At 44.4% G+C, this 13498-nt stretch overlaps 1 protein-coding gene across 4 annotated transcripts in view; it reads right to left on the bottom strand.

Moving 5' to 3' along the window:
- DNM3 (dynamin 3) overlaps positions 1 to 13498 on the bottom strand; it is a 369574-nt gene that overhangs the window by 25868 nt on the left and 330208 nt on the right. For all 4 annotated transcript variants that reach the window (XM_081113203.1, XM_081113206.1, XM_081113205.1 and 1 more), the window contains 3 exons: positions 10864 to 11028; positions 3297 to 3523; positions 2534 to 2770 (listed from right to left, as the gene is read on the bottom strand). In XM_081113203.1, the coding sequence (XP_080969329.1) occupies positions 2534 to 2770; positions 3297 to 3523; positions 10864 to 11028 (629 nt within the window). The remainder of the gene's footprint in view (positions 1 to 2533; positions 2771 to 3296; positions 3524 to 10863; positions 11029 to 13498) is intronic.

The raw sequence follows: 13498 nt of genomic DNA, 5'->3' as shown, positions 1-13498 counted from the left end.
AAACTTGAATAGGCAGACGGATCCTGACAGAGTCATTCTTGCTCTCTCTCAGGTACCTGGCCCCTCCCCAAGGATTTCTGTCCCAACGCCCCTAACTGGCCCGAACTTGAGGGCTCAGCCCAAAACACCCCCCTTTCCTCTTACACTGTGAATTCTTTCTCCTCTTTCACATTGGAGATTCTGCAAGGCCAGATCGAGTTAAGTCTGTCTCCAACTTAAGAATCCTCTAGAAATTTTGAATAACACAACTGCTGTCCTATAAATGCCCAAACGCAGACGCATGAAACCTGGTGTCCCCTCCCTCCAGCTGGGAGAAAACCGCACAGGCACATGCGGATACCTGCCGCCACCTCCTGTGAGCAAGCTCGGAAACACCCAGGGCGACCCCACCCCATCAAGCATGGCACAGTATGTCTGAAGGGCACTGGCATGCTAGCTTCTCTGCAGCAGGGGCCAAGGCAACCAAGCGTGCAGGCAAAGTCATGCATTTTCGTTGGGGGACAGGCAGCACCAGGTCGCTCTGGTTCCCTCCTGTAGCTCAACAGATAAGATGGCCAGCTCCAGGTGCTTGGATGGGGCCCCTGCCTTCCCACCCCAGCCCTTAGCCCCCAGTGGTCTCCATACCTTCCTCGCACAACGACAGGCACTGTTCTAGTCAACCTGAGGTTCCCTAAAACATTAGTTTAATCTGGCCTGTAGGAGGCTCGGCACTGACGTGGATGTTTATCACATGCACGGGAGAGGCTAGTGGATCCTGTATGGCAGAGCTTTTCAGGTGGTGAGGGGGGCTCTCTGCTCCTCACCCCTGGCATTGGGGATGTCCAGAGACATTTTAGTAGTCACACTGGGGGAGGGCAACTGCCATCTCATGAGAAGAGGCCAGGATGCTGCTAAACATGTCAGCAGTGTCGGGGCTGAGAATCCCTTGGTGCTGCGGTTGGGGGTCGGGGCTCTGCAGGCAGACTGCTGGGGACCGGAGCCTAGCTCCTCCAGGGCCCGGGGGGAGCAGTCTGGGGCGAGTTGCTTAACCTCTGTGCCACGTCTGCAAAATGGATAATAACCCATCTCATTGGGTTTGTTGTGTTAAACCCAAATGTAGTTGCAAAGCAATGAGGGCAGAGCCTAGATCTATTGAGAGCACATGAAACATTAGCTATTGTTATTCATGTGATGACTAGAATTTAGTTCAGTTCCAAAAAAATAATAAGCCAACTTTATTGAGTTTAGAAAAAAAAAATTATAGGTTTAAGAGTGTTATATCCTCTTTGATTGGGACCAGAATGATGATAATGGTAACAACATTCCCGTAAGAGCGGTTTCCCGGGCTCTTTCAAACACCTCATCTCACATGACGTGGGAAACAGCCTGCTGAATGTGTCCCTTGTTTCCTAGATGAGGGTGTGCTGCTCAGAGTTAGGTGAGTTGCCCACGGTCTGTGGCAGAGCAAGGGTGACTCCACATCCCGACCATTCCTGCTCCAGGAGCCTGGGTTTACTAGTTTCAGAGGCCTGTGTCTTCATTGCACCTGGCACCCTGAAGATCCCAATAAATGTAGTCATGGTAATCAGAGCGGGAGGGGACTCAGGTTTCCTGGGTGGGTGGAAGTCACTTCTGCTAAATGTCTAGTCAAGTTTTCCTTCATGGAACACACAAATATTTTAATCCTCTGAATTGAATTTTTAAAAATGAACTTTCTATATGAGCTAATTTTCTTTCCTTTTAAAATGTGTTATTATTCTTAAAAATCTAATTCCTTCTATTTTATAAATCTCTAATTATACATATTGCACATATTTTGATTGTAAATGTAAGAAGGTGAGAATCTAGCTTTAACTATATACATCTTTCAAGCTCCATTTATTTGCCAGCTATTTTGTTTTACAATTGAGGCAAAAATCTGCTTATAAATACCAAAATGTCTAATTTAAATGTACAGTGTTCTGTCTCTTATATGGTGTGTGGGGGGAACGACTGCATACAGCAAGCATCATGTCTATGTAAAATTTCTATGCTAGTTTAAAATAATTACAGACTAACCAGCGGATTTTTATGCTGCCTACATTAATGTTAATGATATTGGGCTTAAGGGTCATAGTTCAGAGGGCAGATGGATAATAACCCTTGAAGTCAGTGGTTTTGGGGAATTCCTTTGGTAACAGAGAAGGTGAGGACTTAGCTGGTGATAGGTTCACGACCTTGGAGCACACAGCTTGCCTCAGCCCAGCCATGGCTCTTTCATGTCAAAGCTTTCCATTAAATTCTACAAACAGCTGCCAAAATGTCAATCTTTTTGACCCAGTTTTCTTGGAGCCCCTTCAGTTGGTGCCAGTTGATAAAGGAGAGGTTTAGACCACATTTTGGTTTTAAAATGGTATAAAACTCAGCAATTCCCCAGGATTCCCCTCCCAGGTGAAAACTGCAAACGTGTATGATACTGTCTTTGCAATTTTCTTTTTCAAGTAACTTTTGTCTGTTGTGCTACGAAAAGAGAACCAAAGAGCACCCCACACTGTCTTCCGCGCAGTACACTTACCTGGGGACACTGGGAGGGGCCCTGGTGGGCCGAGAGGGGACCTGCGGGGGGGCTCCGTATGTGTCGTTGCTGTTGGGGAAGGGCGGCAATGGGCCCGGCCGGAATGGAACTGGGGGAGCCCCTGAGTGGGGTCCCGGGGACGGGATGGCAGGAGGGGGCCCTCGGCCAGACCCAGGCCGAGCCAGGGGGGTGCTCAGTGTCGGCCTCCTTTGGGTGGTGGGGCTCGGAGGGGGCGACCTGGGAAAGAGACCAACCGTTTACCACTCCTACTTTCTCTCTGCATCTTAAAAACACATTTTGTAACTTCCTCATGGCTTTTTAAAAATTATTTTTTTGGCTGAGAAACTCCGATAAATGTTAGAAATGTTTAAAGGTATAATAAGAAGGTAAAGGGTAGGGGAAGTTTCCCTCCCCCACCCCTTCACGCCAGAGTCAGCCAATAGTAGTTTCTTTGTAACTATATTCTACCGTAGTTTCTCTCTCTCTCTCTAAATTACTTTTATTTAAGCTTCACTGGAACTTGACTCCCTTTTCATTTCAGTATTTACAGACCGGTCTTACTTTTTACTGGCTGTGTAACATTCCACTGTTCTGATGCATGGTGCTTGTTTCTGACAGGAGTTGGGATGACCTGACCCTCTCTCTCACTGCTGAACTTAAATATCTGTTCCTCTTTTTTTCTAAAGAGTTTCAGGGGAGTACTCCCAGTAAATGGCACTGCCCCAGCCTGGCAGGCCTCAGGGTGCGTGAGCCAGCTTCCTACCTGCGAGTGTGCTGTATCCAGGAGTCGTCCACGGGCGGCGGGGCAGGGATGAATGTGGTGGCCGTGTTGATGTCGCCAATGATCACGAGGGCTTCTTTAAGGGCCTGGTACATGTGAAGCATTTCATCCCGGCGTTGGGCCTGCTCCGCCGACTCCTCCATCAGAGTGTTCTGGTCCTCTGAGGAATATAACTGTGCTAGGAGCTCTGAGTTTATAAAATCCTTCACCTGTCGGGTCACCACAAAAAAGTAAGAAGGGAATGAGTGAGTGGTTGGATGGTAGATACTGGGCCAGAGACTGTGGACAGAGTCTGCAAACGTCTACTCTGGGAAAAGGGCTGCAGTGTGCATCTGTTCATTCCTATTTTCTTCATCCTCCTCCCAATCCTTCACGTAGGCAGTGGTTCTCAACCTTCTGGCCCTTTAAATACCGTTCCTCATGTTGCGACCCAAGCATAAAATTATTTTCGTTGCTACTTCATAACTGTAATGTTGCTACTGTTATGAATCGTCATGTAAATATCTGATATGCAGGATGGTCTTAGGCGATCCCTGTGAAAGGGTCGTTCGACCGCCAAAGGGGTTGCAACCCACAGGTTGGGAACTGCTGACATAGAGGCTATTAACATGAAAGGAAAACATGACACAGATTCGTTGAAAAGAGGGCCAAACCCTGGCATCTGCAGAGAGGACCTGGTCTCTCAGACGAGAGGGCCTGTGTCTGAGCCAGCTTCCCCACAATGGTCTGAGGCTGCTTGGCTTAGGGACGAGGGGGGTAACCAGCAGCATTTTCCACAGGAAACAATGATGTAAAGAAACTGATGTCCTAACACAGGTTATCCATTCCTCAGTATTCCGTCCTTGACCCAGCTTTTACCAAAATCACTGACATACTCAGAAGACCCTAGGTTTCAATGTGCTCTCGAAAGTGGAATTACCATCAACAAGTCAATATTTGTTAAATACAGCACCTTATAGAATTATGCAAAAAATGATATGCTCTCTGCTTTCTAGAAGTTAATCATAGAAGCTACTTAACAGTGATGAGGACTTATACAACAGATAGATGTGAACAGACTGAAGTATGGATACTCCACATGAGGCACAGCTCTGAAGGAGAGAGAACCAACCACATCTCATCAAATACAAGATACAACTGGATTTAAGACACACCACTAATATATTTGTGCCACGAAGAAAGAGAAAATCATCACCAATTAAAACTATGACAGAATGGCCCTTGCTGGTTTGGTTCCATGGATAGAGTGTCGGCCTGCAGACTGAATGGTCCCGGGTTCGATTCTGGTCAAGGGTACATGCCTGGGTTGCGGGCTCAGTTCCCAATGTGGGACATGCAGGAGGCAGCTGATCAATGATTTCTCTCATTATTGATGTTTCTATCTCTCTCCTTCTCCTTTCCTCTCTGAAATCAATAAAAATATATGGGGGGGGGGGGAGGGGACTATGACAGAATTCCAGATGCCACTGAATGCCACTGAATGTCACAGGTGTCTTCATGTCAGAAATATTAATTGTGGAAAAAGTGAAGGTGAGAATTGATGACATATGTTGTGTCCCAGGTGCCTTTACAAGTTACCTGACTTGGTTCTCACCTCAAACTTAGGAAATGTATTATTATCCCAATTTTGGAGATGAAGAAACTGATGTTCAGAGAACTTTAAGAGACTTTCCCAAAGCCACACATTAAGTTGAACCCCAAATCTGTGACTTGAAGTCTAGTGTTCTTTCCAGGACCCCCTACCCCTACTTTGGGTGCTTAGAAAGGACCGTTGATGTGTAAGAACCATTATTTTAGAGTGGTGTAGCAATACGCCTATTAACATAAGCCTAGAAAAATAAACCCACTTGGATTGTTGGGTTTCTCCTTTAATGAGAACACTGACACTTCTCTGGAGTCACTGAATTTCTCCAGGAAAGGCCGAAGGCCGGTATATTGGACTGTTGTTACAGATTCAGGCAGACATCAGAACACTGGTCAGATACTCAGAATTCCTGGGTTGTAGTTACAGCATCTAATCACACAAATAATTCTACTAACTGGAAAATTCCATGAAAACACAGAGTTCCCTGGGAAATAAAGAAATGTCCTCTGCACATGTTTTGTCAACCAGGTTTGAATATGGACGAGATGCATTCAGACAAGAGTCTGGGGGAGCAGGTTTCTGTGTGATAGCCGGGGAAGGTAAATTTGGCCAGGTAACCTGGGGCCAGATGCAAAGGCCTCTAATGCCAAGGAAAAGCGTTTGAACTTTATCCACTTGGCAATGGGGAGCTGTGGAAGGCTCTTCTGTAAGTCAGTGAAACAATAAAAGAGAGCTTTAGGAAAATTAATCTGGCTGTGATGGGAGAAAAATTTGCAAATGGAGATAAATGTAGATCATTTGTGAGATGACAAGGGTTGAATTTAGCAGGGTTGCAGTGGAATAGAAAAGATAGGCATGTACAAATGACAGTGTAAAGGCAAAACCTACTGGACTAGTTTGGGATGTGAAGGACAAGGAAGAAAGGAACAAAGACAACTCCAGCGTTGAGGTTTGGGTGAGAGGGAGGAGAGAAAAATCAGAAGTCAAGAAGGAAAAGGCAGATTTAGAGGAAATACAGTCAACTGGGCCGAAGGATTTTTTCACTTGTACCCGAGGAATCAGGACATTTGCACAAATCTTCCACTATTGGGTGTGTGTGCACTTGAAGGGAGGGTGCAACTCCAAATTCAAAGCCAGACGATTTTCCTGGCATTGGCCATCGGTTGGTTAAGCTCTCTGGAAGCTTTACATCTTCCTGGAGTATCACTTAGAATCTATTAAACACAATTTAAAAGACAGTCCTTCCAAGAACAGATTTAAAGCAGATCTGAATGAAGAAGCAACTGTCAAACAAACCACGAAATAAAATAGTCAGGGCCTGTCTCAGCATTCTGATCAAAGATCTGCCTTGCATCAATTCTTCCACATCAAAATGTTACACGTGAAGACTTGCTGACTCCCTGAAGGATTGGGCAATGTTCTGGAATAATTTGAGTATTACGAGCCTGAGAGAAAAGGGTAAGATGTGCAGTGGTTAGAGACCGTGTGCTTTGGAGTCAGATGGCTCTGAATTGGAGTCTGAGCTCTAACACCCACTGTTTTGGGGCAAATAACCTCTATGAGACTCAGGTTCCCTTCCTGAGGACAATGGTGGTAGCTGCCTCAGGGAAAGAATCAATACCAAATGCCTGGCACGATGTCCAGCATATAGCCAGTGCTCCGCATACAGAAGCTACTCCTTCTACAGAAAACAGGCTAAGCTGGCGCTGGCATGTAGAGGCAGGAGGACAAGCGTACAGGCACCAAGAGATGGAGTTCAATAAAGAACACAGGTTGACATTTTGCTTTGCACTTAAGCAAAATTTTAGAAAGATTCTTCCCTTTCTCTCCTGCTAGTTGGCGGGGTGGGGGTGGGGGAGCAGGGGGGGTACTTAGGGGAGTTTCCAGACACTTCAGGGACTTTCTGAGTGGTCTGAATGTCAACGGGACAAACACCGAAACCAAGGGCTCTGCACGGCAATTAGAGACCAAGGTCCGTTTCAGAGGAACAGCATGTAGAAAATACCCTCACAGAACGTGACATACACGAATTCTACTTGGATGTGAGATGCAAAATAAGATTTATGCTTTTAATTATAACACCTTAGAACCTATACATCTTTGTATGGCTCACAAAAGAATTCTCACACACAAAACCTCATTCCAGTTCAAACTCCATGGGCTAGAAAAACAGGCACTACTGCAACACGTCCGCCTCGGTGCAAAGGAATGTGAGGTCATTAGCAACGTTCCATATGGTTCCTCTCTCTTGCTTTAACCCTTCTCTAGCAACCTGCAATATTTTTGGATCTTAACCCTTCTTTGTCTTTAGCTGAGACCGTTTTAAAGCCTCCACAAATAGAAGAGACATTTCTAGAGTTTTCATCCAATATCGTTACCAAGGAGACCATTTCCTTAAAATGCCTTTGTTTCTAGACGGGAGGGCCACAGTGTGGAACACGGCGGGGGCTCTCCTTCACACAAAGACACATGAAAATGTAACTGGCAGCCTGAGGATGCGTCGTCTGGAGAGGAACTTGGTTAGTATTTTGTGAATCCTTGAGATCTCACAATTCTCTCGTTTCTTCGTCTTCCAGGGATTTAGTTTGGCTAAAGGCCAACAATGTTTTCCTTGTTTAAAAAGTTACATCCTTTGACTCACAAACACCATGTTGTGTTAAACAACTAGACACTAAATGGCTGTGAGATTCTGTCCTGTGAGATCCCAAAGTTTGAGAACAGGCAGAACTGTAAGAAGCCAAGAGCGTCACCCCTGGTGAGGAGTGATGGGGGTCGGGGAGCAGGGGTGGGGGGCCTTCGGGGCCTGGTCGGGATCTCTTTCTGCAGAAGGATGCTGAGTTCTTGACCCGTGGAAACAAATCCGTGCTCTGGTATTTTAAGATGCACTTTCCTCTCGCATGATGAACATTTAAAATAACACTCTGCTCCATGGACATTAAAGTGATGGTCAGCTTCAAAACGAGGGCACGTGTTACTCATTTTCCACTGGAGTGCCAGCCGCCCAGGAGAGGGGCTGTAGTCTCCAGGGTCCAGGAGTCCAGGCCGCAGTCCACGGCCACGGGTGAAAGGCCTCTAGATTCCATATTTGGTTCGTCAAAAGTTTCATAAAACCTTCACCTTCTATTTTGCATTATCTGGTCTGGTTGAAATATGAGGAACAATGTTTTAAATTATTTAGGTTTAAAATATTGTTTCTCGTATTTCAACAAACCCTAATTAAATCTTCATGGCATATGGACCTCTGGGAAGAGACCCCAGGCGTAAGCCATGGGGTTCGGAGCCCATTACTTTGAAGAGGTTGACTTATGGTTTTCCTAACCGTGCCATATGCATTTTCTGCTGCTGAACTGGAGAGAAGATCCGACTGAATGAGAAGACCTGGGTTTTCATCATGATTCGGCCAACTCCAGCTGTGCGGTCTGGAATAAGCTAACCTCTCAAAGCCTCAGTTTCACCATTTGTTATAAAATGTGAGTATCCAACATGCGGCTGTTTTGTGGGTTCAGTCCCAGCATCATGTGCCACTTTGCCACACACTTTCCTAGAACAAAGCTGGGCCCACGTTCGTAATTCTCTGGTGGAAAACTTCTGGTGGGGGAGCTACCGAGAAAAGGCCGCCCAAATGCGCGAGCCATGGGGTGCCACGTGTGCGTTCACTTTCAATTCCTGAACCAAACTCTGCTTTTGACTGCAGCCCATCCAGAGTGACCGCCTGTCATAAATGTGCTATTTCTTTGTGTCGCTGTTACCTGGTATGTTTAAGCAATGAAACAGCTGCTACATTTCAATGGACAAAGGCTTACAGTATGTCTGAGGCGAGGCATTTATTGCTGGCTTTAAACTTCTTAAACAATTCCATATGGAGACTTGAGTGGCAGAGCACTTAATGTAAACTTTCAAAGGAAACTGCCCACCAAACTCTGAGCCTTAGGAAACTTGGCTGAAACACATTCTTTTTCGGGAGGCGGAGTGGCCGTGCTCATGTCAGAGGCGACAAGCCACAGCACCGCGTTCCACGGGGACAGTCCACAAAGGGAGGACCCGTGTGAGGCCACCGTTGGTTTTGCAGGACATTTAGCTTTGCCACCCAAAGCCATTCAGAGAAGCCACAGGGGTGAGTGGATGGAATTGAGAATGAGGAGTCAACGTGTTCCTTTTCTGGTTGTGATTCTTTGGTTAATTCTCTCGCTTGAAGCTCTCTTCACTTCAAATCAAATAAAAAACCAACCGTGGGTGGCACGTGCTGGGTACTCACCACGTCTCTGTTCCTTGTACTCGGCAGGGCACTCTGGAATAGGCACAAAGGGCTGAGACGATGGCACACTACAATGCCATGAGGGTATGAGTCCATGGAGAAGAGGGTGTTTACACTTTTTACATATACAAAATTATATACATAATTTAAACAATATATAAAACCATACTTATTTTTACATATATAGTAAGAAAGTGGGTAAAATGATACTTAAAGAAAAGCAGATGTCCTAGATATGGAAAACTGTCTTCAGATTGGTATGAAATGTTGGATTTCAAACAAAGAGAACCATAATTTCATAAGAATCCAGCATTCTGTGACTTTTTCATATTCCTGTGAGCCTCTGCTTCAATGTTTGACCTGGTGCCTTGATTGAAGTGGACATCCCCATGACTTTTATGTGAGGTCCCTTTTGGACACTGAGCAGAGCTCTCCCGCATGGCTACTGCCCGCTAGGTGGGGTATAGCCATTTCACTAGGGAAGCAAGCTCATCAGGGAGGAGCCAGCCAGGGCAATTACCCACATTTCTTTGTGTATGTGCGTGTGTGTTTTTCTTGAGAAGGTGAAAGTGGCATAGATTTGCAATAGGGTCTTTTTTCTCCTTTTAACTAATTTGTGTCCAGCTACTTCTTGTAGCTCTAGACAGGAAGCGCTATTTCCTGTGCTGATGATTGAATACAGTGCAGAGCAAAGCAACGTTTGAACCGATGGCGGCCCTAATGACTCTCTGCAAAACAGTGAAAAGATAAATGATACTCAATCAGGGAAATGTTTAAATAAGCAAGGGCCTGGATATACCATGGCAGAACAACCTGAACTCGCTCAAGCAAAGTTAAGAGGGCAATTTTAAAAATACACAGACTATTTGTTTAGTACTTTATATTTTTCAAAATGGCATATGGTCCCATTCATTATGTTCTCTGACAATTCCGTGAGGCAGCTTGGTGTTCTTACTGTGGGTTTAGAAGTGACTTGAGCTCAGATGGGCAAAACGATTTCCATCCAGTCACACAGCAGGCCGTTGAACAAGCTTAAGAACACAATTCAGAGTTTCCAAGTTTTCCATATACTGCTCACCCACTCCTGATACTTCAAAGCATCCCACTAACCTTGTTTGAACACGAGAAGTATGTGTGAAGATAAGAGTTAAAAACAAGAGTGTTCACATGAGTGCTTAGAGCTTCTGACAGTTGAGGAATGCATGCATGAACAACAAATCGAGTGTCATGTTTAGGAAAATGATTTTGAAAGGAGTCTTGAAATATGGATAAAGGCTATTAAAGTTCTTCAATGTTCTTCAATAGGCACCCATGATAGCTTCTTATAATTAAATTTTTCATAGTACTTCCATATATGCTATCTAATGGAATAAGTCCCTAAACCAGGTACATTTTATGAGTAGTGTTTTACATATGGAGGAAATACCCAAAGAAGTTCAGTGAGGAGTCGTAGGCCAACAGAGTCTACAGCAGAACCAGGTTTAGGATCCAATAGGGAACACCCTAGCATTGTAGCTAGGAGTTTCACATTTTCTTTCCTCAGTTCTCTTTCACTGGTCGGCCACTTACAACTTGTCATGGAAAATAATGAACCCGCAGTAGGTGTTTAAATCATCCAGAATATATCACTAGGAGACTCAAGAGAATGTGAGCAATGTCCATAGTAGGAAGGGTTTGAGGTGAAAGTGAGAGGGTTTCTAATCACTTACGTTATTGATCATCAGGTGCATTATCGTCTTTGGAATTAGGTCTCGGATACATTTGTTGATGATGGACATGTAGGAGTCCACCAGGTTGCGAATGGTCTCCACCTGCCTCTCCAGTTGCGGGTCCACGGAAAAGTTCTCTGCTTGGCCATTCTCATCATTTTCAGTCTATCGGAAAGGAAAGGAAACATGGATTATTTCACGTTCGTTCGGAAGAAAGAAAAACACCAGACATAATCAGATGAACAACTTCTGTTTACTGTACTTGTAGTTACATGACGAGCTGGTAACATCTTTATCGCACAGCCATTAATTCTAAAAAGAGATCATAACCAGGCAGTTATTAGTCCTCTTGTAGTCTGTCACAGTCTAGGAGAAGCAAGTATTCTAATTCTGAATGAATGCTGAGATGAATAACCGGATAAACAGCGCACCTAACAACATCCCTCTAGAGAGCAATCTAACCATAAGCCATTTGCAAGCTGGCCCAAGAACGGAATCCAAACATGTGCAGATGTAAACTTCTGGGAGGGGTCCCCAGGGATTCTGTAGATTAGAAATAACCTTGGTGTTTTCTGGAACTGACTCCCAGGTCTCTCTGAAATGGATCAGCATTTGGATCAGCCCAGATTTAAAACTAAATTCCTAGGCCTGGCCCGGACCCAAAATAAGAGATATAGAGGATAATTCACTTTTCCATGCACTTGCTGGAATTCGCTATGTAAATTCAGGCTTCTGTCATCACTACCCAAGGCTGGCTCCACTGTGAAAAACGTACAATGTTAACTTCCAACTTGTTACTCTTTGAGTAAAATAGGACACATCTATACTCAAAGGTTTTATTTGTGCAACAGGAGAGAAGCATCTGTTTTCTATACAGCGGGACTTGAGTTAATTAATTTTGGCTTCCCCACCAGAGGCTGGGCTGGAATGGCATCTTCGTCATTAAACGCTGACCTATTGGCTTGGCACTGAAATCATTTTAGAACAAATGGTCTCCATTTCAAGTCAGGTTGAACCAGCTAAGCCCCAGAACATGATACAAATATTGTTAGTGGTCTGGCTGCTTTCTAGCATTTGGAAAGATTTAATTACGAATGCAAAAAAAAAGGGGGGGGGATAATTTATTGCTTCCAATGTGAACATGAAATACTTCTCCTTGGATATGTACATACTTTGATCTGCCAGGCTTTCAATCATCCAATCCGTTCTAGGAAAAGAACTGTGCTAAATGGTTTAAATGGATTTATAAATGACAAGCTTTTCCTTTGAATCAATATGCTTATGTGAAGGCCACAAAATCAACAACAACAAAGATAGAAATTGGTTCTAATCATTTACATAGGCTTCCCTCGCTCAGAAATATCCAATACTTTAAAAAATATTAAAATAATATGTACTCTAAAACACAAGTCATTTTTCAGTCTTGAGAGTATGACCCCATGCTTCAAGGATACTTCAAGGACATTTCTGAGGCATCTTACAGCTACTACCGCAAGATAGGGGATTGGAAGTTTCAACAATGACATTTGATCCCCAATACTGTTTTTTTTTTTTAATGGTCTTTGGCTGCTGAACTAATTAAATCAAGTATTATGTAGTTTTTCACTTATTAATTTGTGATATAAGCATAACTGAATCTGGGACAAATAGGTAAAGTGACAAAGGAAAGGTCAGCCATGGCAGTGAGAAAAGCCACTCATATCCCCAAATTTCTTTCCTGGGCAAAAAACCACAACATATGTGCTCCAGGCTGAGCGTGAATTCTAAGAATCAGTGGCCACTGCAGTGTGGTTCTGAGGGTTTTGCATTTGAAAGTGAAAGCTTGAGGTTCAAATTCAGGCTCTATCACCTCCTGGCTGTGTGGCCACATTTCAGCTACTAGTACTTAATGTCACTGAAACTCAGCTGCCCTGTCTTTAAAATGGGGATATGCTTCCCTGGCAAATTTTCGGAAGCTAAATGAGACAATGCATATGCTATGACCTAGCCAAGGGCACTGTGGGTGCTCAATAAATAAATGTTAGTTTCCCTCTTTCCTTTCTGAACATTCATGGGATAAGAGAGAGCTGCTTGACTCTCGAGCACACAGTATGAAAATTTAAGGTGAAAAATGTGAGCATAAAACATTTTTAATTCAACATACAGATGGCAAAGGGTATACTTTTTATATAAGTTTTCTGTAAACTAGGCCCCTTGGGATCCCCTCCTCTCACCCGAGAAGACTTTTCATCTTTCAAAGTCCTGGTCTACCACCACTCCTTCTAGATAAGCTCCCGATGGCCCTCAGACCCCCACCCCTCCCCACAATGGACTTCATCTGTGTCTTGTGCTCACTTTTATTACTTAATATCCAGCCTAGTTTCATGCTTCCCTCCATTAGTCTCTGGGGTCTTGTTTATCTCCCCTTCTCAGCACAGAACCTGATGCATGGGAGAAGGAGGAGAAGCAGGAGTTTAAACTACAGCGGGAAGGCCGGGGAGGGTGGAGGGTGGGGTGGGTAAGAGATCAACCGAAGGACTTGTATGCATGCATATAAGCATAACCAATGGACACAAGACACTGGGGGGTATGGGAGGCTAGGCGAAGGTCAAGGGGAGAAAAAAAAAGGAGACATATATAATGCTCTTTGTAATAC

The sequence above is a fragment of the Myotis nattereri genome, assembly GCF_964212035.1.
Source record: "Myotis nattereri genome assembly, chromosome: 18".
In the NCBI taxonomy this organism is placed as follows: Eukaryota; Metazoa; Chordata; class Mammalia; order Chiroptera; family Vespertilionidae; genus Myotis; species Myotis nattereri.
Note: the sequence above shows the minus strand (reverse complement) of the source record. Positions and strands in the feature narration are given on the sequence as shown.